The sequence below is a fragment of the Dryas octopetala genome, chromosome 1 (genome assembly GCF_963921425.1).
Source record: "Dryas octopetala chromosome 1, drDryOcto1.1, whole genome shotgun sequence".
In the NCBI taxonomy this organism is placed as follows: domain Eukaryota; kingdom Viridiplantae; phylum Streptophyta; class Magnoliopsida; order Rosales; family Rosaceae; genus Dryas; species Dryas octopetala.
This window is the reverse complement of record NC_141366.1, coordinates 20981774-21006576: the sequence shown is the minus strand read 5'-3', so window position 1 is coordinate 21006576 and position 24803 is coordinate 20981774. Positions and strand designations below refer to the sequence as shown.

The 24803-nt window shown below is 36.9% G+C and overlaps 2 protein-coding genes across 6 annotated transcripts; one reads left to right on the top strand and one right to left on the bottom strand.

The window, feature by feature from the left end:
* Positions 1–533: 533 nt before the first annotated feature.
* FD3 (ferredoxin 3) lies at positions 534–6366 on the bottom strand. Of its 5 annotated transcripts, XM_086243788.1 has the most exons (4): positions 4491–4644; positions 4349–4376; positions 3730–3871; positions 534–1297 (listed from the first exon to the last, which is right to left on the bottom strand). In XM_086243788.1, exon 4 carries the CDS (start codon positions 1286–1288, stop codon positions 827–829), a length of 462 nt encoding a protein of 153 aa, XP_086099914.1. In that variant the 5' UTR covers positions 1289–1297; positions 3730–3871; positions 4349–4376; positions 4491–4644; the 3' UTR covers positions 534–826. The 5 variants fall into 5 exon arrangements, with proteins under 5 accessions (XP_086099914.1, XP_086099922.1, XP_086099907.1 ...); XM_086243796.1 differs by lacking the exons at positions 4349–4376; positions 4491–4644 and adding an exon at positions 6268–6287; XM_086243781.1 differs by lacking the exon at positions 3730–3871.
* Positions 6367–15070: 8704 nt separating this feature from the next.
* Positions 15071–20323, top strand: LOC147299050 (putative disease resistance RPP13-like protein 1). The gene is made up of 3 exons (XM_086249814.1): positions 15071–15503; positions 16052–19178; positions 20099–20323. The coding sequence occupies exons 1-2, from the start codon at positions 15183–15185 to the stop codon at positions 19142–19144; spliced, it is 3414 nt and encodes a 1137-aa protein (XP_086105940.1). The 5' UTR covers positions 15071–15182; the 3' UTR covers positions 19145–19178; positions 20099–20323.
* The last annotated feature ends 4480 nt before the right edge of the window (positions 20324–24803 follow it).

Genomic DNA, 24803 nt, shown 5'->3' with positions numbered 1-24803 from the left:
TCAAAAAAAAGTGAGATTAATGGGAATAAGTTTCTCTTTATAACTAATATATCTCTTTCCATCTTCTTCTTTCAAGTTAGAAGAGACCCTTTATATTCTTCCTTAAGTACACATAAATCTAATCATTTATCATATCTAATACAATCCTATGCATAAAAAATGCCAGGTTTGGGTAGAATCAGGGCAGTGCCCATGCACCCTTCTCAGGTTTAAAGTGGAAAAAATATACCACTTAACCAATAACTACTTAGTGTCTACTTGATATTTAATTGATTTTCAGAATAAACACCTTTCAACTCCTCCTAACCTTAATCTTGATAGCTCAGTTCGTCATCACAACTAGGTGGCTTCTGGTTTCGTATGTCATAATTCTCATTGTAATCCTTTATTTGCAAAAACCTCTAAAGTTGCAGACTATACCGTCCTGGTCCTGTCAGCTGAAGAACAAGATCTTATGAGTGGCTTGTTGGTGGCGGTTAATCATAAATTAAAAAAAAATCCAGATTGGGATTATAGAAAAAATTAAGCCAAACTTCACGAACACTTTAGGTCATGTATTGAAACGATCCCTTGCCAGGATTACCATCAAATTATTGATCTCTCACACTCTTAAGGTGTTAAGAACTTTTAAGAGCCACCCGTACAGAAACCAATACAGTAACCACTAAATTGTAACTGCAATGGCATTCCAGTTTCGACAACAAACACCACTAAAACAGAACAAATAGAAGGTCTATAAGAGCTTTCACCATAACATGTGATCCATTAACAATTCTAGATACCAAGACTTCATAACTCCATCTATTCAATTTCAACAGTCGAGCACCTAATACAATTCACCTTCCTTGTGAGTGTGAATCACACTGTCCGAAGTTGGGTAAGAGACACAAGTCAGCACATAGCCCTCCTTCATTTGATTGTCATCAAGGAAGGAACCGTCGGACTGGTCCACTGAACCTGACGCCAACTTCCCTGCACAGGTAGAGCATGCACCAGCCCTGCAAGAGTAAGGCAGCTCAACTCCTGCATTCTCAGCTGAATCTAAGATGTAACAATCGTCGGGAGCCTCAAACTCGTTCTCTTCACCGTTTGGTCCAATCAGCTTAACCTTGTATACTGCCATTGATGCTCGAAAGGAGGAGGATGCTTTCAAGCCAAACGACTTGGAGACAGTCTTCACCGATCCAAGAGGAGATGACAACTTGATAATAGAACTGGTGAATTGATGCTTGGGTGCATTTCTGAACACGCATGGGGAGGGAACTTTCACAGTTGCCATGGTTGACATTGTTCAACCCTGAATTCATATACCAACATCTCAAAACATTTAATAACCATGAACAAGAAAAATACTAATAAAAGAAAAAACACAAAAAAGAATGATAATTAACATTATCACTTTCAAAAGAAAAAAAAAAAAGAGCTAACACTACAGGATAGAAACCAGTCAGGCAATTTACATAGAATAGAATTACATAAAAGGGTAGATAGATTTTAGTCTCCAATATCAATTTAACAACCAAGTAAATGCAAAGATCTATCTTCTCTAGCAAAGTAAATTTACATTTTTCTAACTTCCTGATTTACCATAAAGGACTTGAAAACCTTGGTAGAGATCTATCTTATCTTGCAAATATCATTATCATATTTATGTTTCTTTCCTGTTTTCTATATTGATAAGACTATTAACCACAGACATAAGCCAAATTAACCAACCACGGACCTTTTACACCTATACCAACACTCAAAGCCTGGATGGGTTAATTATCAGCATTATGCAGCAAGAATCGTGCACAGCCAGCTATTTCATTATTCTCCATATGTAGATGAATAACCAAATAAAGGCATATCTGCTCTTGAATTTCAGATTACTACTCTAACAACCCAGTTGAATAAGACAGGTGATACTTGCAGCTAACAGGGATATGAGTTACTTGTATGCCTCTACACAATTCACAAAAAGATGGAACTAAACCATCCCCTCTGAAACAGAAAGGCAGTCAATGTCTGGAGCACTATGAGAAGAAGCAAGCTCATGGCTCTTTGCTCTTCACTCGAGGCTCCATTTTGGTTAACTCCCATATAGATGGTTACTTTAATCCTTAAACCATAATGAATCCGACCACTGAACTGAATAAGACATGTGATACTTGCAGCTAACAGGGACATGAATTACTTGTATGCCTCTACAAATTCACAAAAAGATGGAACCAAACCATCCCCTCTGAAACAGAAAGGCAGTCGATGTATGGAGCACTATGAGAAGAAGCAAGCTCATGGCTCTTTGCTCTTCACTCGAGGCTCCATTTTGGCTAATCCCCATAAAGATGGTTACTTTAATCCTTAAAACATATCGAAATTGCTGTCTAAAACTAGAAGTTCAACGTGAAAACAGGGACAAGTATGAAGAGAGGAGAGAGAGAGAGAGAGACCTAAATGAGCTATAAAACAAGTTCAACTCTGTGCAAGTCCAAATTATACCAAAGAAATCTGTACATCCACCACCCATCCAAACCCACCATAAAAATTTCAAGTCCCCCACAAGAACTCATGCTATATGAAGGGGTCAATTACCTTCTTACTATTCAAATTGACATTATAATCCCCTCATTGGAACTCATCAAACAAATTTTAATTCACTAAATTCATTAATTTCCATTCTTAAGCTGGTACTGACCAAAAACATTTGCACTACACAAAAGTGAAGCTCATGAAAAATCCACCAAAAGAAAGTAAGAACAGTAAATAGAATATAAGTGGCATACATGATTTGCTTTTTCCACCAGATGGCATTGTTGACCATTGTTTACCATACACACATAACATAAAACATTATTAACTTGTACATTTTCATTAAACTCTACCCCAGCACAAAAATCAAATCAGTGAATTTTAGAAAAATTGGGGGCGACAAAGAAAATATCCCTAAAATTAGAGCATCAGAAAATTTCAGGGCCAAATGACCTTTAACAGAACGGATGATGGGAAACTTGCGAAAAATCATATCATTTCAAAACTGTAGTTCATCTTTTCATGGGCTTTAAACTAATATGACCAAACAGAAATCAACTAGATTATACCATAGGCAATCACATGAAGATCTTAAGTTCGTCGAGTCAAAATAAGCGTCAGAACCCATCAAAATTTAGCCAAGTAGATCACATTTTACAATTTGGGCTGTTCCATAATCCAATGATCAGTTACAAACATATGTATTGATAATAATTTTTTTTTTTACCACCATATGTATTGATAATTAAAACCACATAAAGACTACAAATTTGACAAATACGATTTACAGAGTACATTTTAAAAGCTTGTTCCCAAACCAGGAAAAAAAAAAAAGAGCGAATTGAAAAGCTAAAAGAAAACCCATTAAACATGAAAAGAGCAAAGACTTTTGATTCATTAAAGAAAGTGCTTGCAATGGCAGAATCAAATACAAGAACTATGCTGTTTTCATTCCTTCTCTAAACTAAGGATCAATACAGTCCCAAGCTTCAGTTTTCTATTTTACTATTCTTCAAGAACCCAACAACCCAAAGCTCAAACCAATAAAATAGAGACCAAATGAACAATACCCATTACCAATTAAACAAATAAACATCAAGAACAAATCTCAAAAAACACAGATCCAATATGGCATGCATATGCCAGGCCAAAAAGCATGACATGCACACATACAAACATGAAGAGATGAGAAAAGGAATAGTTAAAGAGAGAGCTTACGGAGTGAGATGGTTAGGCGAGGAGAGAAAGTTGGTGAAGGCTGGGGTTGGGTTGGGCTGGTTTTTATTTCGGCGCAGAGAGGAGAAAGCGAGGTTAAGAAGAGTCATGGATGCTTTTCAATGACAAAGAGGCAGCCCTACAACTTTTATATATAGACAGAGAGAGTCAAATGTAGCACTCCATTTTTATTAGGAAATAAATAAATAAGAAAGGGATGTAAATATGATGTCCTTTGGCATCTTTTGAAAGCAATCGAGCCAAAGATCCCCTATTGCGACCACCCAAAAGACCCCAACAACAGGGGCCAAATAAAACCCAACTCCTCAGTCAAATTACAATTTTCGTCCTACTAGTTTGAGTCATTTTAACTGTTATAATTACTTGCAAATCAGGACTTTTCTCAAATTCATTAATGCCTTTAGGTCTTGCATATTCAAATGTAGAACTTTAATTGACAAAATTAAAATTGCGGTAACCATGATAAAGATAACGTATTAACGTTAAACTATAAGGCATAGTTAGTAATATACGAGAGTGAGAGTCAGATATCTTAAATCAGAATGGGAGATCGAGACAGAGAGAGACAGAGAGAGTGAGAGAAGAGAGAGTGAGATCGTGCCTTGTGGTGGCGAGAGGTGGTGGCGACACTGAGAGAAGATAGAAGAGAGAGTGAGAGTCAGAAATCTCAATCAGAATGGGAGATCGAGACAGAGAGAGAGAGAGAAAGAGAGAGACTGCGAGAAGAGAGAGTGAGATCGTACCTTGTGCCTTGTGGTTGCGAGCGGGGGTGGCGTGCGGTGGTGACTGAGAGACTCAGATCAGAGTGAAGGCCATGGATGCGAGATCGAGACAGAAGAGAGAGGAGAGAATGAGAATGAGAGTGAGAGTGTGCGATCGAGAGAGAGAGGAATATTTTATTTTAGACATTAGGTTTTTTTCACTTGTTGGGGTTTCATACTTTCATTAGGGTTTTTTTGGGGTTTAGAGATTTTACTTTTTATTACATAAGTTTAATGTTTTATATTTTATATGTTTTTTAGTATATAGTTAATAGTTGATATGTTTTTTATTTTATATTATTTTCTCTTAATTTATCATTCCTCTTTTTATTACATATGTAAATGTAATATACTAAATTACTAATATGTTTTATCACTTTTATGTGTTATATTTTTTTTAGCATATAGTTTCTATGTGTTTTATATGGACTTTTTATTACATATATAATAGTATTAGTATAATACAAATCTATATAAAAACTATTTAAAAATACCCTAAACCCTAATATTATAGTAATTATACATTTATACATATCCTAAGGACCTAAATATTAGAGTAATGGGAATAGGTTATAAACTTACAGGATATAGTGATATACCATATTCTAAACATTTCTATAATTATATACCAACTTATCAACTATGAATTATAGACTTATAGTAATATAGTCTTAGCCTCTAAGGGTATAGGCCCTATAGGGTAAGGTATAGGATTTAAAATCCAACAAAAGAAAGTAAGAAAAGTAAATAGAAAATAAGTGGCATACATGATTTGCTTTTTCCACCAGATGGCATCATTGACCATCGTTTACCATACACACATAACATAAAACATCAGTAACTTGTAAACTCTTTTTTTGGTAACCGAGGATGTCACTTGTAAACTTTCACTAAACTCAACCCCAGCACAGAAATCAAATTCGTGAATTTTGGGAAAATTGGGGGCGATAAAGAAAATATCCCTAGAAGTCTAGAACCAAAATATTAAAGCATCCCAAACTAGCAAGTATCAGAAAATTTTAGAGCCAAATCACCCTTAACAGAATGGATGGTGGGAAACTTACAAAAAAATCACATCATTTCAAAACTGTAGTTCATTATGCGCTTTAAACTAATATGACCAAACAGAATTCGACCAGAGTATGCCATAGGCAATCACATGAAGACCAATTTAAGTTTGTCTAATCAAAATAAGCGTCAGAACCCATCAAAATTTAGCCAAGTAGGTCACATTTTACAATTTGGGCTGTTCCATAATCCAACGATCAGTTAAAAACATATGTATTGATAAATAAAACCACATAAAGACTACAAATTTGACAAATATGGTTTACAGAGTACATTTTAAAAGCTTGTTCCCAAACCAAAAAAAAAAAAGCAAATTTAAAAGCTAAAAGAAAACCCATTAAACATGAAAAAAGCAAAGACTTTTGATTCATTAAAGAAAGTGTTTTCAATGGCAGAATCAAATACAGGAGCTATGCTGTTTTCATTCCTTCTCTAAACTAAGGATCAATACAGTCCCAAACTTCAGTTTTCTATTTTACTATTCTTCAAGAACCCAACAACCCAAAACTCAAACCCATAAAATAGAGACCAAATGAACAATACCCATTACCAATTAAGTAAATAAACATCAAGAACAAATCTCAAATAACACAGATCCAATATGGCATGCATATACCAGGCCGAAAAACATGACATGCACACATACAAACATGAAGAGCTGAGAAAAGGGAGAGTTAAAGAGAGAGCTTACGGAGTGAGATGGTTAGGCGAGGAGAGAAAGTTGGTGAAGGCTGGGGTTGGTTTTTATTTCGGCGCAGAGCGGAGAAAGCGAGGCTAAGTAGAGTCACGAATGCTTTTCAATGACAATGAGCCAGCCCTACTACTACTTATATATAGACACAGAGAGAGTCAGATGGAGGCATGGAGCACTCCATTTTTATTAGGAAATAAATAAATAAGAAAGGGATGTGAATATGTCAATATGATGTCCTTTGGCATCTCTTGAAAGCCATCGAGCCAAAGATCCCCGATTGCGACCACCCAAAAGACCCCAACAACTGTTTCAATTACTTGCAATTTAGGGTGGGCCAAATAAAACCAACTCAGTTGACAAAATAAAAAATAAAAAAAATAAAACCAACTCAGTCAAATTACAATTTTCGTCCTACTAGTTTGAGTCATTTTAATTTTGTAAATTATACCCCTATGGTTCCATTAACTGTTACAATTACTTGCAAATCAGGACTTTTCTCAAATTAATTAATGCCTTTAGGTCTTGCATATGCAAATGTAGAACTTTTATTGACAATTAAAATTACGGTAACCATGATAAAAATAACCTATTACTCTTAAACTATAAGACATAGTTGGTAATATACGGGACGACAAAAATATGTATAAAATACGTACGTGTATTATTTGAAATATTTGCTTTAAAGGCCGTGCAAGAGATCTCAAATAATGTATCAGTATTTTATTGATTCATATATAACTCACTCTAAAGATTATTTATTTTACAACAAATAAAATACTAACATGTGTAATGACACATTATTTGGGATTCAAATTTGGGATATAAATTTGGGATCCCTAGTATTATTGTTACTCTAAACGTACTGTGAAAACTTTGGATATAATATTTTTATATTTTTTAAATTTAAATTTTTTATTTAAAAAATGCGAATAATGCATGAATAAGGGAATGATACATGTCTAATACGGGATTGATATGCGTATAATTGAAAAATATGTGTATTAAATGTTTAGATTGAAAAATATGCATTTTTTTCTTATCTTTTGAAAAATATAAAAAAACGGAAGTTGTTTTCAAAACTACATACGTACGCGTATTATACGCAATTTACTAACTATGCTATAAGGACACAAATTATAATTTAAATTTTTCACATGACACTCAGCCCATGTCTTTGTTCTCGGTATGTACTAATATTGTTCCCAACCTAACTATTTAGGTTTAGTACATGCAAGTCTAATAGACCATTCTTTTACAAATTCAATAACATTAATAACTTGTTTTTTTTTGTTTTTTTTGTTTTTTCATTTTAAGCATAACATTTTGTGATGATGCAAATCATGCAACCAACATTATTACCGGCACATGACTATGCTTCTGCAATTGACACCAGTTAGTCTTTATCCCTAAGGAATTAATGTCACTGTACCACAAGTATATATTGTCAATTAATTACACAGCAAACTTTATGAAAATAACATTGTCAGTAGAATAAGGATATCTAACAACACATTCATAAATATATTAATTGGATGCTGAAGTAATTGAATGGCAGGTATCAACCTTACCTATAAACAAGTACCAAGGGAAACGAAAGTCACCTATACGATACCTTATTCCAAAGGGTACAGCTAGGCTTGCATCTTCTACCAATTAAAAAAGAAAAGGAGAAAAAAGAGGGATCAAAATCAGAGGTGTTTGACCATGCATCTTCAATTTATGGTCTGAGAAAGTGCTGTACTCAAAAGGTTAAAAAGATAATTACAAAAGTTGAAATGTTTAATTTCACTTTTGATCTTTCTAGTATGGACCAAGTTCTAATTTGATTCATATAGTTTTGATTGTTCTGTTTTGTTTATGTACTTTACAAACTGTTGTATTATAAGAATAAATTAATATTTTCATCCATTAATTTGTTAAATTGAGGTTGCTTAATTCCACGCTATGTTATTGTGATTTCTTCCTATTGTTGGGTCCATAACCCCTATTTTGTAGAAGGTCAAATGACAGTTTTAGTTTTTGTATTTCATGAAATTTTCTTTTGGTCGTATTCTTTTAAGTTTGGTACTTTCAATCAAGTACTTTGAATATTATAGCAATTAGGTACATATAGTTAATTTTGTTTGAATTGTTGATGAAAAACTCAAAGGAGCGACATGTGCTTCATATGTAACTGACATTTCGAACATCTTAGTCCACATGCATGCCTATTTAAGTTCCTGCTTACCTTTAAACCCTAATCAATTTGACACTGAAACCTCTTATTTCTTCAAATTGATTGTGTTCAAAGGCGAGTAGGGTATTACATAGGCCTCTAGGTGGAGTATGATGACCAAAATGTCACTCACATGCAAAGCACATTGAATACTCTGTCAACAATTTAAACAGGTTAACAATTTAGACTTGCTATCGTATTCAAAGTACATGACTAAAATTGCAAAAATAAAAAGAACGACATCAAAGTAAAAATTTCTTGAAACACATATTATTATTTGGCCAAGTTAATGAAAAATTATTGTGTGTGACTAATACCACATGATTTACTGATGTGGTATTATCAATCTACTGAGATTATGATACGTGTACAATTTTTAAAGTTATCGTTGAGGATTTAAAATTTTAGATATTAATGATTGTAAAGCTTTCAATAGTGGGTGAGAGTGAGAGTGTGAAATTGATTTCAAAAGCTGATTAGTGGGCCAGAGGTGTGAGAGTGAGAATGAGTGAGATCAATATTTGAGAGTTATGTATTGATAAGGCTGAGAGTGAGAGCAACAGTTTGGTGGGGCCCATCATATGCGAAATGACAACGCTGCCCTTCAAGAGAAATTAACTTTGTTCAAAAAAGTGAAGGCATTAATTAAAAGAATGGGGGTAAAGTAGTAAAATCTGGGGGAGTGAAAAAGCAGCCGACAGTTGCACTGTGCAGCGTCAGTGCCGTCTCCCACAGTCCCCCACGCATGCGTCACTGCCACAGACGGCTCAGATGCAAGAGCCGTTGGGATCAGACGACTCTTGTTATTTGACCGTTAGGAATAAAAAAAATACACGAGCCCAGACGATTGGCGCGATCTGGTCCTTCCTTTTAAGTATCCGTTGGTGATCCAACAATTCTAATTAATTTACTGTTATACTAACATTAAAAAATACAAAAAAATACAAAAAAATACAAAAAATACTAAAAAATTACAGAAAAATTTCAAAAAAATTATTTAAAAATTATTAACAACTATTTCATCATTTTTCCTAGAAATTGAACATTCAAACTTCATTTTTTCACATATCTATCTATCATTTTCACTCATTCATATATATATTTTGCATACTAACTTTGGTTATAGAAATTTTTTTTTTCAATCATGGTAAATCCAAAGGGTCCCAATTGGTCCAATGAGGAAGAGGTAGCTTTAGTTGTTGCTTGGATGCAACACTCCGAAGATTGTGAACTCAGCTCTAATCAAAGGAACAAGGATTTTTTATGTAAAGTGTACAATGAATTTATTCGGAATTTACTCAAGCCATGGCTAATGGGCAACAATTTGGGGTGGTCTAAGCTCACTTCAAGAAGATAGGGGTAGCCACCACGAAGTATCAAAAATGTATCTTGGTGGTTGAATGACAACGCACTAGCAGGCGAAACCAAATTGATGTGGTGAGTTTTTTTGTTAATTAAATTCAAATATATTTGTTAGCGAAAAAAAAATTCATGAATTTTTATACCATTTATGATTCATTAATTTGTTTTCATGTTACTATGTGAGCTTTTCCAATGCTCGATACCAAACACTCCACTCGAAGAACCGTCCTTTTGGTTGGCACAATTGTTTTGCCAAGATGCAACATTTTGTGAAGTGGCAATATGAACCGGAGGGGAATCCAACTGACACCCCCACCGAGGCCGACACCCCTATTGATGTTGAGGATGCGGTTCGATTGAGTGCGAATGAGAATGCTCCAGCCTTTCAACCAATTGGTAATCGCCCGAGGCCACTTGGCAGAGATAGGTCAAAGAAGGCCAGACACGATAGTGCTTAATCGACTCAAGTTACCGACGGTATCACCACCCTTGTCCAACACACGGAGTCGTTGTCGAAACAACAAGAGCTATTCATGGGGCTGTTTGACGATCGAAAACAAAGGCATAAAGACTTGATCATTATGGGCAAAAACCTCAACACCATTTCTGGAGACCAATGAGCGTTTTGGGAGGCACGACTGCGTGAAGCTATGGCAAGATAGAATTCAACTGTTGCAGCCTAGGCCAATCATGGCACTTCAAGCTCAGGAGGGTACTATCCCAACACTGACTTTTCACAATTTGACTAAATGTATTTTTATGTGCGTTTAATTATGTTTGTTGTCTACTTTATCTAAGTGTGCGTCTTTTCAATTATGTGTACTTTTTGTCATGTAGTTTTATGAATTTTAATAAATTATCCTATTATTAAATATCATATGAGCAAGCTAACTTTGATTCCTTCACATGGCACATTGATAAGACCATACGATTCGTTTACGTTTCCTAGATGATAAGCTTTTGAGCAGTTTATGTTTCCAAGATGATAAGATCCAGGTTCGGTTCCATGCACTTGCAAGAAGGGCATTCAACCATGTGCCGATTATGAGGCTAAACTAGATATCTCATTTTGGGGAGGATATAAGAATGTTTACGTGAATGCCAGTGATTCGCCCAAGGCCACTCGTGGGAACCACTGAAGATTGTGTTTGTCGTTTCATTACCGTTTCTTTAACGTCTTGGGTGGTGTTGTTGTTGTTAATTTGATGTACTCATTAATTTCAGTTATTATTGTAGTTTCCTTTATATATTTGTCGATGTTCGTATTATGAAATACAATGAATTGTGTTGTGTTTACCATTTTTTTTGCATTTCAAACATTAAAAAATACCAAACAACTTGAATATAGAATTTATAAGGGTTAAATACAAAAATGGTCCACGAACTTTTCAAGTTGTACCAAAGCAGTACAAACGTTAACTTCCATCGAAAAATTTAACGAAAACTAGTCATGTGCACAGCAAGTGACCACATTTTCAGAGACATTTTAGTTCGTTCATCACATTTTCATGTGATCAATTCCGTTAATTTTCAGATGGAAGTTAACGTTTGTACTGCTTTGAAACAACTTGAAAAGTTCATGAACCAAATTGATACTTTTTATAGTTAGTGGACTAAATTAAGATTCATTGTAAAGTTCATGGACCATTTTTGTATTTAATTAACCCAATTTATAATTTGGGTAATACAATTATAAATCCAAATAAATTGAATATTGACCTTATATTAAAGATCTCTTTAAAATAAAACCAATGATATAATTTTATAAATATTTAAGTTATAAATTATAACTTAACTATCACTTAATCTAAATTAGACTTAAGTTAATTAGGTACAACTGTATTACTCTCAATATCACAACAATTTTAGTACATTTTACTATCATTCTCAGATCCCAAAATCACTTTTCAGGCCACAAAATCACTTTTCAGGCCATGTATTACTCTCACACTCATTCTCACCACTATAGATAGTCTAATTGTGTTATAACCAAGAGGATTGATAACACAATTTCTGCCATATCAACATATCACGTATTGATCACACACAATAATTTTTGAACTAGTTATCGGTTTGACTGGACGACCATATATTGAGCTTCTCATCTTCAATTTCTTGTCTAAAGAGTACGAAATCAAGTGCCAAGGGGATACTTCTACCAAGAAGCTCGTTCTGGTAATCATACATCGCAAACAAAAAGGCTTTCTTCTGATCCTTCAATTTCTTGTCTCACGACTGACCACGAAACCATCAACCTTTCTCTCTTTTTTTCTCTAAGTTCTGTTTGATAAGCTGGAGATGACAAAACTCATTTCCACTTCCTCTTTTGAATTTCACAAAACTCTCGAGTTGAAGATAGAAGAGGTTCTCCACATATTATAACTTTTTGTAAGCGAAAAAGATGTGCTTGGTTTGAGAGAATGAGTATAGCTACATCTTCTTTTGTAGATGATTCTGGTGCTTGCTCAGTTGGTACCATAATTTTTTATTAAAAAATTAAAACCACAAGAGTAATATTGAAATATGACGGGTCATTTAATTAAATGACCCATTTTGATCAATGTTAAGCTTTTTTGACCTCTTTCTTAAAATTAAACTTTTCTAATCATTTTTTGTGTGAAATGTCCATAACGCCCTTCATATAAAAACTCATAAACATTTTTTTTCCTGTAGCTTTTTTTTTTTTTTTTTTTTTCTTTCTCCCTCTCCTTTAGCTAATCTCTCTCTCTCTCTCTTCCCCTCCCTCCCTTCCTCCTCCCTCTGCCATCATAGAAAACCCATCGCCCAAAACTCATCGCCACCCATAGCCTCCCGCGCCTCCCACCCCGCGACTCCCACCCCATACATAATTGATTTTAGTTTTGTTGAACAATGGATTTTAGTTTTGTTGAACTTATCTGATTTCTCTTTTCCATATCTTCTTCTTCTTATATGAACACAATGGTCGACGATGCAAAAATAATCATGTTATGAATAATTATGTTATTTGGGCTGTTTTTGCTATTTTGATGGATCTGGATTTAACGGAGAAGAAGAAGAAGAAGAAGATGCCAAATTGTAGATGTAGACTTTTCGGTGGACTTTTTGGTTGACAGGTGCTATAGCACTATTTAGCGACCACAAATTCCACAACAATCAGATATGAGTTTCTTCAACAATTTGATGTGGTTGGCGGTGTTCATGTTGCATATGTGGGTTTAGAGATGGCTCTCTCCCTCTCTCCCTTCTTCCACCCCTCAAAACCAGATCTGGATTGAATGGAGATTCATTGTCAAATCTAGATTCATTGTATAGATGGGGTAATAGGGTTATGGATTCAATGGATTAGCTCAAGCTTCTTGTTTAGGTTGTCACTCTCCATGGCTATTGCAGGAAGACAATGGAAAGACGGTGGAAGAGGGTTTGGCAGCTGCAGGCAGAAGGTGGAGGAGCTGGTGGAATTTTTTGTAGACTATGTGGTGGACTGTGGCAACTAGAAATTCCACACAAAGGGTATTTTGTCTGAAAAGAAAGAAAAATGTTAGAAAAGTAAGTTTTTGAAAAATGAGTCAAAATAGCTTAAGTTGGATAAGAAAAGGTTATGTAATTAAATTTCCCAAATATGATACAACCAAAGAGACCAAACTTATATGTATATAGCCTAATTTTGTTTTTGACAAAAAAAAAAGCCAAATTTTTTCATATCAGATTCATCAATGGCATGATATACATTGATTTTATTATGAGATAGATTACACTTCCGGTCCTGTGATTTATGTCATATTAAGAAGTAACTCCGTTAGCAATCTTTAGTCCGAAAAAATGTTTTGCATAATCGGAGTAGTCCCCTCCAGCAGATTCCAAGCCCATTGTTAGATGAAGCCCCGGCCCGCGACCAAGAACGGACCAGATGTGTGTTAGGCTCGGCCCAACCGTGCAGTCCAGGAGTTTTAGTAGGTCCACTATCGTCATGATTCATGAATCAAGCCGAGTGGGGTGTGTCCGAGTTCAACAAGGGTTGGGAAAACGCTTGCAACCTGAAGATAGAAACCAAGAAGGACAAGCATTCATAACTCGAGTAGGAGTGCACACAAACTTTTAGTCACACCTCTTTTGTAACAAGTGAAAATTCTACAACCGTTACTAACTATAGCTTATAGTTAATAGTTGATGGCGAAGCCCGGTTGAAAAGACTGTAGAATTACTTTCGTACACCAAAGTTCGATATTCCCTTTTCCAAATAGAAAAAAAAAAACACTATAGCTGTAGTTTTTTTTTTTTTTTTTTTGGTCTGATACACTATAGCTGTAGTTACTAAAATATTTATGTGACTAAAATTGTAGCAATGTTATCATACTAGCAACAACAGAATCACATACTGGTTACTGAATATTATGGAAATTGGACATCCCTTTTTCCTGCTTCTTCTTTATAGAAAAATGTTTTTTTTTTTCCCAACACAAATCTTTCTTTGCATATCTACAGTGAACACTTGACCTTAAGTTTACCTCTTTGCTGAGCCTTCATCAATTAATCTATTCAGCTAAAATTGAAACCAACTCAACTAAAGTTTACAAAAATTTCCTTTGACTGGTGGCTGTGTGAGATAGAATGGCAGATTGCAGGCCATGTGCCAACATTCGCCAAATACAATTTTTCACCAAAAAAAGTTTCCTGTTCTCCAGCAAAATGGAGGAGCAAGATCTTGAGGGATAGAGTGTAGGAAAGAGTACTGAAAGTGGGTTCTTTGAGAAATATCTGCTTTTTCAACGAATGGGGAATTTAAGAGCTACAAATTTATGTTTGTGTGACGAATTTATGAGCCGTTTTAATTAGTAGCTAAAGTGGTAGCTAAGATATTTGTTACTTTTAGCACAAAACTTGCTCCTATCATTTGTAAGTACTGGTGTGTGTAAAAACTGATACACACCACTTAATAGAACCACATAGAAAACAATTCAGCCCCAAAATATCTCTCTATTTTTCTTCTCTTTTCTTCTGCATATTTGTGATTGTTGATGTGAGGTTGTGATTGACAAAGTGCAGGAGGCTTAATCAAAAGCCAACAAATGAGACTTGTTTTGTGTGCTAAATACTGTGTCCTTTTGCCTTTCCACTAATGGAACTTTATTTAGAGCATCTGCTTTAACAAAAGTAACGAGAAAAACAAAACAGGCCAGGAAATCAACTGGTCCTAAATAGTTCCACTTCAACTTTTTGACTAATGGGTCGTCCATTAATTGGTACATATATCATTTGCTTCATCAACTCATGCTCTGAAGCTCAGGCAACGTTAGTACCTTCTCTCAACTAGCTCTCACTTAATTACTAACCATTTGCAAAGTAAGAAGAAATCATGGCTTTGGAGGTTGTGGGGGGAGCTTTTGCCTCTTTGTTTCAGGAAGTGTTTGATAAGATGTTTTCTCGGGAGGTCATGGAATTCATCCAGGGAAAGAAACTCACTGAGGGTTTACTGAACAAGCTGAAGATCACGTTGTTGTCAGTCAATGGTGTTGTCGATGATGCCGAGGAGAAGCAAATAAGTAACCCAGATGTGAAGCAGTGGCTCGACGAGCTCAAACAGACAGTCTTTCATGCAGAGGACCTCTTGGATGAGATCAGGACAAAAGCCTTAAGGTGCAAGCTCGAAGCTGAGTTTGGAAGTAGCACTAGAAAGGTACAAAACTGTTGGAAAATAATTTAATTTACTGATCTAAAAATACCATTAAATTGTAGTTTATTTATGATTTTTAATTGAGCATTTTAAGTTGCTCGATCAATTTTTTCAATTTAACTTGTTATATACATTATGTTCATGAATACTTAGAATAAATGGCAATCCTGCCTAGCCCATGAAGATGTTTAATAGTCTTATTGAAGTGCTCCCCTTGAGAAATTTTTCTCCCTCCTCCCCTGTTTCTTTTTTATTTCATTTTATTTTGATTGACCTTGATTGACCCAGTTTCTTTAATTATATTAATTTAGTATAGGAAAGATATATACTTTGGTTATTCTGAGTGTGAGAGAAATTAAGGTTCAATTGGAGTCCTTAATTACTAGAACCAAGAGAGCTTTAATATTGTTGCATCTCGGGCTATGAACATGATTCACCATTGTACATGCAGTAGATTATGCATGTCATGTCTGACATAAAGATGATTTAATTTTATTAAATATTTAATTAACTCTAAAATAATTATACTTTTGTTGTTTGCGAACTAACAGATGTTCAGAAAATTCTCCACAAAGCTCTTCTCTCCTTGGGTTCATGCTTTTGACAAAGTAGTAGACCTAAAGCTAGAGGAAATTATCGAGAGACTAGACTTCATTGCAAAACAAAAAGATGTCCTTAATTTGAAAGCCAGTGCGGGACACAAAATATCACAAACACTACCTTCAACTTCTTTGGTAGAAGACTTTGGTATGTATGGAAGGGATGAGGATAAGGAGACCATCATTAAATTATTATTATCGGATGATGCGACTGACAATAAAATAAGCGTGATTCCCATTGTCGGCATGGGTGGGATTGGCAAGACCACTCTTGCTCAGCTCGTGTACAATGATATTAGAGTGAAGCAGCATTTCGACCTCCAAGCATGGGTTTGTGTTTCGAAAGAATTTGATGTTGTTAGAATAACACAAATAATTTATGGGTCAGTCACTTTACAAAATTGTGATATTACAGACCTGAATATGCTTCAAGTTCAACTCAAGGAGGCTTTGACAGGAAAAAAGTTTCTCTTTGTTCATGACGACATTTGGAACGTGAATTATATTCAATGGGATACTTTAAGGCGTCCCTTTGAGTCCGGAGCACATGGAAGTAAGATCGTTGTCACAACACGCAATGCAAGTGTTGCATCTATGATGGGTACTCTCCCAATTCACTCTCTAATGCAAATATCTGAAGAAGATTGTTGGTTGTTATTTGCAAAACATGCCTTCAAAACTGCAAGTAATGTTAGTGCACATCCAGAGCTTGAAGTAATTGGAAGACAAATTGTTAAAAAGTGTAAAGGTCTTCCTTTAGCTGCAAAATCACTTGGGGGTCTCTTATGCTCTGAATTAAATCCAGAAGAATGGGAAAAAATATTAAAGAATGACACATGGCAGTTATCAGATAAGGAGAGCAACATTTTGCCCGCTTTATGGTTGAGCTACCATTATCTACCTCGACATCTTAAACGTTGTTTTTCTTATTGTTCGATATTTCCCAAAGATTATGCTTTTACAAAATCGAAATTGGTTTTGCTTTGGATGGCGGAAGATTTGTTACAACCCAAAAACAAAAAAACAATGGAAGAAGTTGGAGAGGACTACTTCGACGATCTACTTGCAAGGTCATTTTTTCAACATTCACAAGGTCATTTTGATCATCAACCAGTTTTCACCATGCATGACCTTATTAATGACTTAGCAAAGTTTGTATCTGGAGATTTCTGTGTTCGGCTAGAGGACAATGGCTCAATGGATAATACTGTGTGCAAGACTCGTCACTTTTCATATATGAAAGCATACAGTGATGGCTTTGAGAAATTTGAGGCTTTATATGAAGCTAAGTATTTGCGTACATTCCTACCATTATCACAAAGGCACCCAATTCTTGCACAGTTCCAAATGCCGGACAAGATACTATATGATCTAGTGTCAACGCTAACACATTTAAGAGTGCTCAATTTATCAGGGTACAATGTTAGAGAGTTGCCTAATTCAATTAGCAACTTAAAACATCTAAAGCACTTGGACATGTCTTATACCTCAATCAGCAAATTACCTGATACAACGTGTACATTGTATAATTTGCAAACGTTGCTGTTGTCATATTGTCGAGGTCTTACTCAGTTGCCAACCAATTTGGAAAGATTAATCAATTTGCGTCATCTTGATATCAGAGGTACAAAGTTAGAAATGATGCCACCCCAAATGGGAAGATTGAAAGATCTTCAAACATTAAGCAACTTTGTACTAGCCAAACACGCTGCAGGGTATCCTGATATTGTAGAGTTGAAAGAGCTTCAGAATTTGCGCGGAACACTTTGTATTTCAGGGCTTCACAATATTGTCCATGTCGGGGATGCTATGGAGGCCAGGATGAGGGATAAGAAGTATCTCAATCAACTGATTTTGAAATGGGGTGGCGATACTGAGGATACACAAAAAGATAGACAAGTGCTTGACAACCTCCAACCTCATACAAACCTAAAAGAACTCACAGTTGTTTCTTATGGGGGTACAAGGTTTCCAGGTTGGTTAGTAGATCATTCTTACTGTAATCTATTTTGCCTTAGACTTTTGAATTGTAAAAATTGTTACTTCTTGCCACCACTGGGGCAGCTACCCTCCCTCAGAGAGCTTGAAATTATTGGGTTAAATGGAGTGGTGTCCATAGGCCATGAATTTTATGGTGACCATACTTGTGGAATAAGGGTGCCATTTAGATCTCTGCAAGTTTTGATATTCGAAAATATGCGGGAGTGGCAAGAATGGTCTTATGTTGGTGGTAATGAAGAAGGTGGAGCTTTTGTGAATCTTTGTGAGCTTCGTCTGCGGAATTGTCCCAAGCTAACTGGGAAGTTACCATTAGACTACTTTCCAAAGCTTAAAACACTTGTACTGTGTCGAACTAATATAGGATCCCTTACCTTTTCACAAGAATCTAAATGCCGCGAACTCCTGTCCCTTGATTACTTGTATATATATTGCCCAAATTTTGTTTCTTTTCCTCATGGAGGGCTACATGCACCCAACTTGACGAAGATAAACATATGTCGATGTAAGAAATTGAGGTCACTGCCAAAGCATATGCACACCCTTCTCCCATCTCTTCAGTTTATGGACATAACAGATTGTCCAGAATTAGAATCATTTCCGGAAGGGGGATTGCCGCCAAATTTAAAATCACTTGACATCCGTTCTTGCAAAAAACTCATGGCAAATCGTATGCAGTGGGGTCTACAAGGACTCACCTCTCTCAGAGACTTGAGAGTCGACTTCAATGAATGTGAAGAAGTAGATTCATTTCCGGAGGAGGGACTGCTGCCCACCACTCTTACTTCTCTCTCCATCTCTAGTCTTTCGAATCTTAAGACCGTGGAAGGCAAGGGACTTAGACACCTCAGCTCTCTCGAAAACTTGGCTATTCGGAGATGCCCTGAGCTCCAGTGCTTGCCAGACGATGGGCTGCCCACTTCTCTGTCTCTCCTAGAGATCTTGTATTGTCCTTTCCTAAAACAACGGTACCAGAGAGAGAAAGGCGAAGATTGGCCCAAGATTGCTCATATCCCTCACATTATGGTCGATGGGGAACACTTATGATGTGCCATGTCTTGATGAGTCCTCTTGTAATCAGGTACTTGTTCTGCAATTTCTGCTAAGTTTAATTTCAGTAAGTAGTGAATTTTAAATGGTTTAGTTCTCTGTTTCTTGCTCTGCTTTTTATGAACAGATGTTCATTTTTAACTTGCTAGATGAAGCAACTGCTATTGATATTCTGTTGGTTCTGCACTATGCTTCTCTATCAAGTTGCTTGAAATTTTGAGACATCTTACGATTGAAAGTCTTCTAATTGTTTATAACTTATAACATACTGCTATTAAAATCATAAGGATTGTGTCAACCAAATAGTATCTACTCTTTAATTATCAATCCAGTCTTCTTTTTGATATTTAGATTTAGATACTTTTAAGAAAGAAAAGAATACCCTGTATAATTTAGACCTATGACCATTAAAAGATTTTAGCATCTTGATATGATAGGTTGCAATGTTCAACTTCGAATTTGGCTATAGGTTATAAAGGTTTCTTGTCTGTTCACAGGTTTAAATTGTCTCTTTTGATTTATTGCTTGATTTCTGATATATCATAGACACAGAGTTTGGTATTTAGATTTTTTATTGTATCAATCATGAAAAGAAAACACATGAAACAAGTTACCACCATATTATACCAAGTGTTTATTGTGTTTTGGCATTCTCAAGCTCTTCTGCTGATTGGGTCAGTTCTCAAAATACCATTTCCATCCACATTATCAGGCCCAATGTTGTTCCTCAGATCAACCACCATTATAATTTAAAAGTACTTTTTAGGTGTTGCTCTCTCACAAATACACCAAAGACTCACAAATTCATTGTGCTCTCCCACTCCTTTGCTTGTGAATCAAAAGAATGAACTCACTCAAATTTCCTGTTAGAAGTCACAACATCTAGAATACAACCCTTGAACATTCTTTCAAGTTATGCTACCTAGATTAACTAGGTGTTCAATTTTGCAGGAAGCTGACCAGCTAGAAGCCATGATACACTAGAGCCCTCAATTTGCAGGTAATGGAAGTTATTGTCTCATGTCATATACATTGGATGTCATATTGCTCTAAGGTTACAATTTCAATGTTATTACACTTAAATCAATATTCAGTTGATACTGCAACAAACTTTTTGATTGCGTTATTTTGCTATTAAAATTTGAAAAACTACAGAACTTCAGTTTTGGCTTTTAACGCTCTTGATTGCTAAAAGATGAGCTTCCTACCTGCTCTCTCTGTAAGATATACGGCTCTGGTCCCATGCAGCATAGATCCCTTCACAATGGTTTTATTTCTGATATGAAGTACCAGAATTAGACCTTCTCAAAATAGACCTATCATACCCACTTCGATAAATCCGACTGAGTCTGAAAATAGTTTGGTTTCTTAAGGGTTGTAAGGATATATAAAGAAGGGCAATCATAGAGCATGGTGCACCAGCTGAATTTGCAATAGATAAATTAGATAGACATTCAAACACAATCATAACTTATGTCAAGGCTCTCTTTTCAAATTTTGTGAGCTCCATTATTATGGTATAAACTATTGGCTTATCGTTTCGCTTAGCTTATTCCAGAACTACCACATACAAAGTACGGATTTGCAAAATTTATACTAATTGCAAAAACCATTGCAGCTTCTCATTTCTAATACCGAATTTGGAATTTATGTTTCCAGTGGCAACATAAGAATAAACCTAAGGAAATAACACATATGAAACAGTAGAGAAATGGTTGAACATCAATGCAAAATCAAACCCATTTTTATGGAGTTTAGACTAATATTCAAACAATAACCTGAACTTAGTGTTGGTGTGAGTCAACCCATGTGATTATTGTGTAATTATTATAATTAATTAGGTAATTTATTAATTCCTGTATTTTAGTTATAGGCCCATGTATATAAACCACACTTTGTGGTCTTAATCAATAAAGCAAGAATTATATTTGAAAACCCTAAAACATTCTCTGTTCATGGTATCAGAGCCGACCCTTCTCACCTCTTCTTTCTCTTAGGTATTAGGGTTTAGGTCATGGTTGTTTTGGATGTTTAGGGTTGTATTTCGATCATTATCCCTCTTAATCCTAGATTAAGCTTTTTATCAGAATATTGGTGTGAGTGTACTGTTGTGACTCAATTCAAACAGAGAAATCAGAGACGAGACCCATCGTCTATCTCTCTTCACCAGAAACTGATCTCTGCCCGTGCCTGCCTGTGCGTCGACCAGCCACCGTGAAGACGACTTCTTCCATTGACGCGACGCCGCTCCTTCCAGTGACGTGACGCCGCCCGACCCGATCTCTTCCAGCGAAGACAACAACTTCCAGTGACGCGACGCCGTTCCTTCCAGTGATGCGACGCCATCTGACCACCTGCCTGTGACGCCGACCCTCGCCTGTGCGCCTGCCTCTGCGCAGATCAGTCGACGCCGTCCGCCTGTGCGCTCCGTTCGCCTGAGCGCCGTCCAGTCGCAGTGAGGCCAACCCTTGTCTGTTCGCCTGTACGCAACACCGTCTGTCCCGACTGTGTGCGCCTCTATCTCCGCCTTCCTCGTGCGCCGACGACTGCTGCTCGACCGCCAGAGACGCCGCCCCACCTTCCGACTGAGCACGCCTCCGCTTCCACCTTCCTTGAGCGCCGGTGACTACTGCTAGTCCGCCAGAGACGCCAACCCGCTGCTCGCGACGACTGGCCTTCTTTCAGCTTTGTGTTTGTTGCGACGGTTGGTGGTGCGGCTGATTAGTGACCGGCCTTGCTTCTGACCTTGTGGTAAAGTGCTTGCTGCTTGCATGATACCTGCAAGGGAAAGGATTCGAAAGCTGGTGATGATGATATGTTGTTTCTCTGATAAGGTATTCTAAAAATACCTTTGTTTACAAAACAAAAAAAAAAAAAGGAAAAGGGATGCTGTACACCATGTCTGAAACGCCTCCCTCTGGTTTCTCGGCTACGGATTTGAATGGAATCAATAATATGGTTGGTTCCAGGGTGAACTCTGTTAGTTCCTCCAGCTTTGTTGCCAAGTCAGGTATCTCTAACTCTACTTTGAGTACTTCTGCTTGTACTGGTAATGGTGCATGGATAATTGATACAGGTGCTACGGATCATATGACTTCTGATCGTTATGTTTTTAGTCATCTTTCATCTGTCTGTCCTAAACCATTTATTGTTAATGCCAATGGTGTGTCATCTCCTGTTCTAGGGGGCGGCACAGTATCCTTCTCATCTGATTTGGCTTTACATAATGTGCTGTTTGTTCCTTCCTTAAATTGTAACCTTATTTCTGTTAGTCAACTAACCAAAACTCATAATTGTGTGGCCACATTTTTTCCTACCCATTGTGTTTTCCAGGACATTCATACCAAGGAGAAGATTGGCAGTGGTAGAAAGAGTGGTGGATTGTACTATCTGGACAGGGGGGTTTCCGCTTCAGATGGTCGTGGCATTGTGAGTCTAGTTCGTAATGGTTCCTCCGAAAATAAGAAGAAGATCTGGTTGTGGCATCGCCGACTTGGTCATCCTTCCTTTAGTTATCTTCGGCGTTTATTTCCCTCTTTATTTATTGGATTGAACATTTCCAATTTTAATTGTGAAGTTTGTGTGTTGGCCAAAAGTCATCGTTCTGTGTTTCCTTCTAGTGCTACACGTATGGATGTTCCTTTTGCTTCGGTACACTCGGATGTTTGGGGTCCGGCCCCGTGTAGTACACATAAAGGAATGAAATGGTTTGTGACATTTATTGATGATTATACTAAAATGACTTGGGTTTATCTTCTGAAACATAAAAGTGATGTGTGTGCTGTTTTTCGCATTTTTCATCACATGGTCCTCACCCAGTTTGCCTGTCCTATTAAAGTTTTGCGCTCTGATAATGGTGGTGAGTTCGTTAATACAGAGATGACTCAGTATTTTGCTTCTGCGGGGATCTTTCATCAGACTTCTTGCGCTCATTCTCCACAACAGAATGGGGTTGCTGAACGCAAAAATCGACATTTATTGGAAGTCACTCGATCCCTTCTTTTGGGGGGTCACGTGCCATCTTTGTTCTGGGGTGATGCCTTGAGTTCTGCCGTCTATTTGATTAATCGGACCCCATCTAGTGTCCTTGACTTTCGGCGACCTTTGGATGTTCTCTCGGATTTTGTCTCTCTACCAGGTATCCTTCATTTGGAACCCCGTGTTTTTGGGTGTGTTGTTTTTGTGCATTTACATTCTCATCAGCGATCCAAGCTCGCATCTCGGGCATTAGAGTGTGTATTTGTTGGTTATGGTCCATCCCAGAAGGGGTATCGGTTCTATCATCCTTCTACTCAGCGCTTCTATGTTTCTATGGATGTCACTTTTCATGAACATCAACTTTTTTATTCCCCACGTCCACTGGATTCTACCCTTCAGGGGGAGGTTTATAATGAAGTGCAGAATTGAGATGATCTGTTGTTCTTTGGTAGTAGTGGTGAGGAAGGATCAGAACAGACTACTGATCGTCTAGTGTCGGAGTCTAGTAGGGAGGAAGGATCAGAACAGACTACTGACCGTCCAGTGTCTGAGTCTGAGGATGAGATTGAGACAGCAGAATTTACTGAGAATAATACTGAGAATGTGGTGGGACAAGAACCCACGGTTTTTGAGTCTGAGGAATCACCACTCCATGATAGTACCGCCATCTCTCCTACTCCATTGAATCAATCTTCTTCGTCCATTGAGGTAACCAACAATACTCTTGATTCACTTTCTGGTTCAGATCTTGATTCTCATGCTTCTAAATTTACACTTCCTCCTCGGTCTAACCGAGGACAACCACCAGCTAAATATGAGCCAGATCCAAATGCCAAAGTTAGGTACTCAATTAATAATCATGTGTCGTCTGTTAGGCTTTCAAAGTCATATGAATCGTATGTTCTGCAATTATCTTCTGTTTCTATTCCTAGTAGATTGCAGGATGCTCTTACAGATTCTAGATGGACCAAAGCTATGGCTGAAGAAATGGCGGCATTACAGAAGAATTCAACCTGGGAATTGGTTTCTCTACCTAAGGGGAAGAAGACAGTGGGATGCAGATGGGTGTTTGCAGTCAAACACAAAGCTGATGGGTCAGTTGAAAGGTATAAGGCAAGGTTGGTAGCAAAAGGTTATACACAGTCCTATGGCATAGACTACTTGGAGACGTTTGCTCCAGTGGCCAAGTTAAACACAGTACGGGTTCTGTTATCTTTGGCTGCTAACAAAGATTGGCCACTGCTTCAGTTTGATGTAAAGAATGCCTTTCTCCATGGTGATTTGACTGAAGAAGTATACATGGATCCTCCTCCAGGTATACCAGAGTTTGAGAATACGAGATTAGTATGCAGACTAAGGAAGTCTTTGTATGGTCTTAAACAATCTCCGAGAGCCTGGTTTGGGAGATTCACCCGTGCAATGAAAAACTATGGTTATCGGCAGAGTAATTTTGATCATACTTTGTTTCTAAAGAAAAGAGGGAAGAAGATTACTGCTCTTATCATTTATGTTGATGATATGGTTCTGACCGGAGATGATTATGAGGAAATCTCTAATTTGCAGAGGTACTTGTCTAGAGAGTTTGAAATGAAACAGCTGGGGGACTTGAAGTTCTTTCTTGGGATAGAAGTTACTCGGTCTAAACATGGCATATTCCTATCTCAAAGGAAATATGTTT

Excerpts from the sequence above, each read along its gene's own strand:
- LOC147299050 (XM_086249814.1), top strand. The coding sequence starts at position 15,183 with ATGGCTTTGGAGGTTGTGGGGGGAGCTTTTGCCTCTTTGTTTCAGGAA. Across the intron at positions 15,504-16,051 it reads TTGGAAGTAGCACTAGAAAG|ATGTTCAGAAAATTCTCCAC; the intron begins GTACAAAACTGT and ends GCGAACTAACAG.
- FD3 (XM_086243806.1), bottom strand. The coding sequence starts at position 1,288 with ATGTCAACCATGGCAACTGTGAAAGTTCCCTCCCCATGCGTGTTCAGA.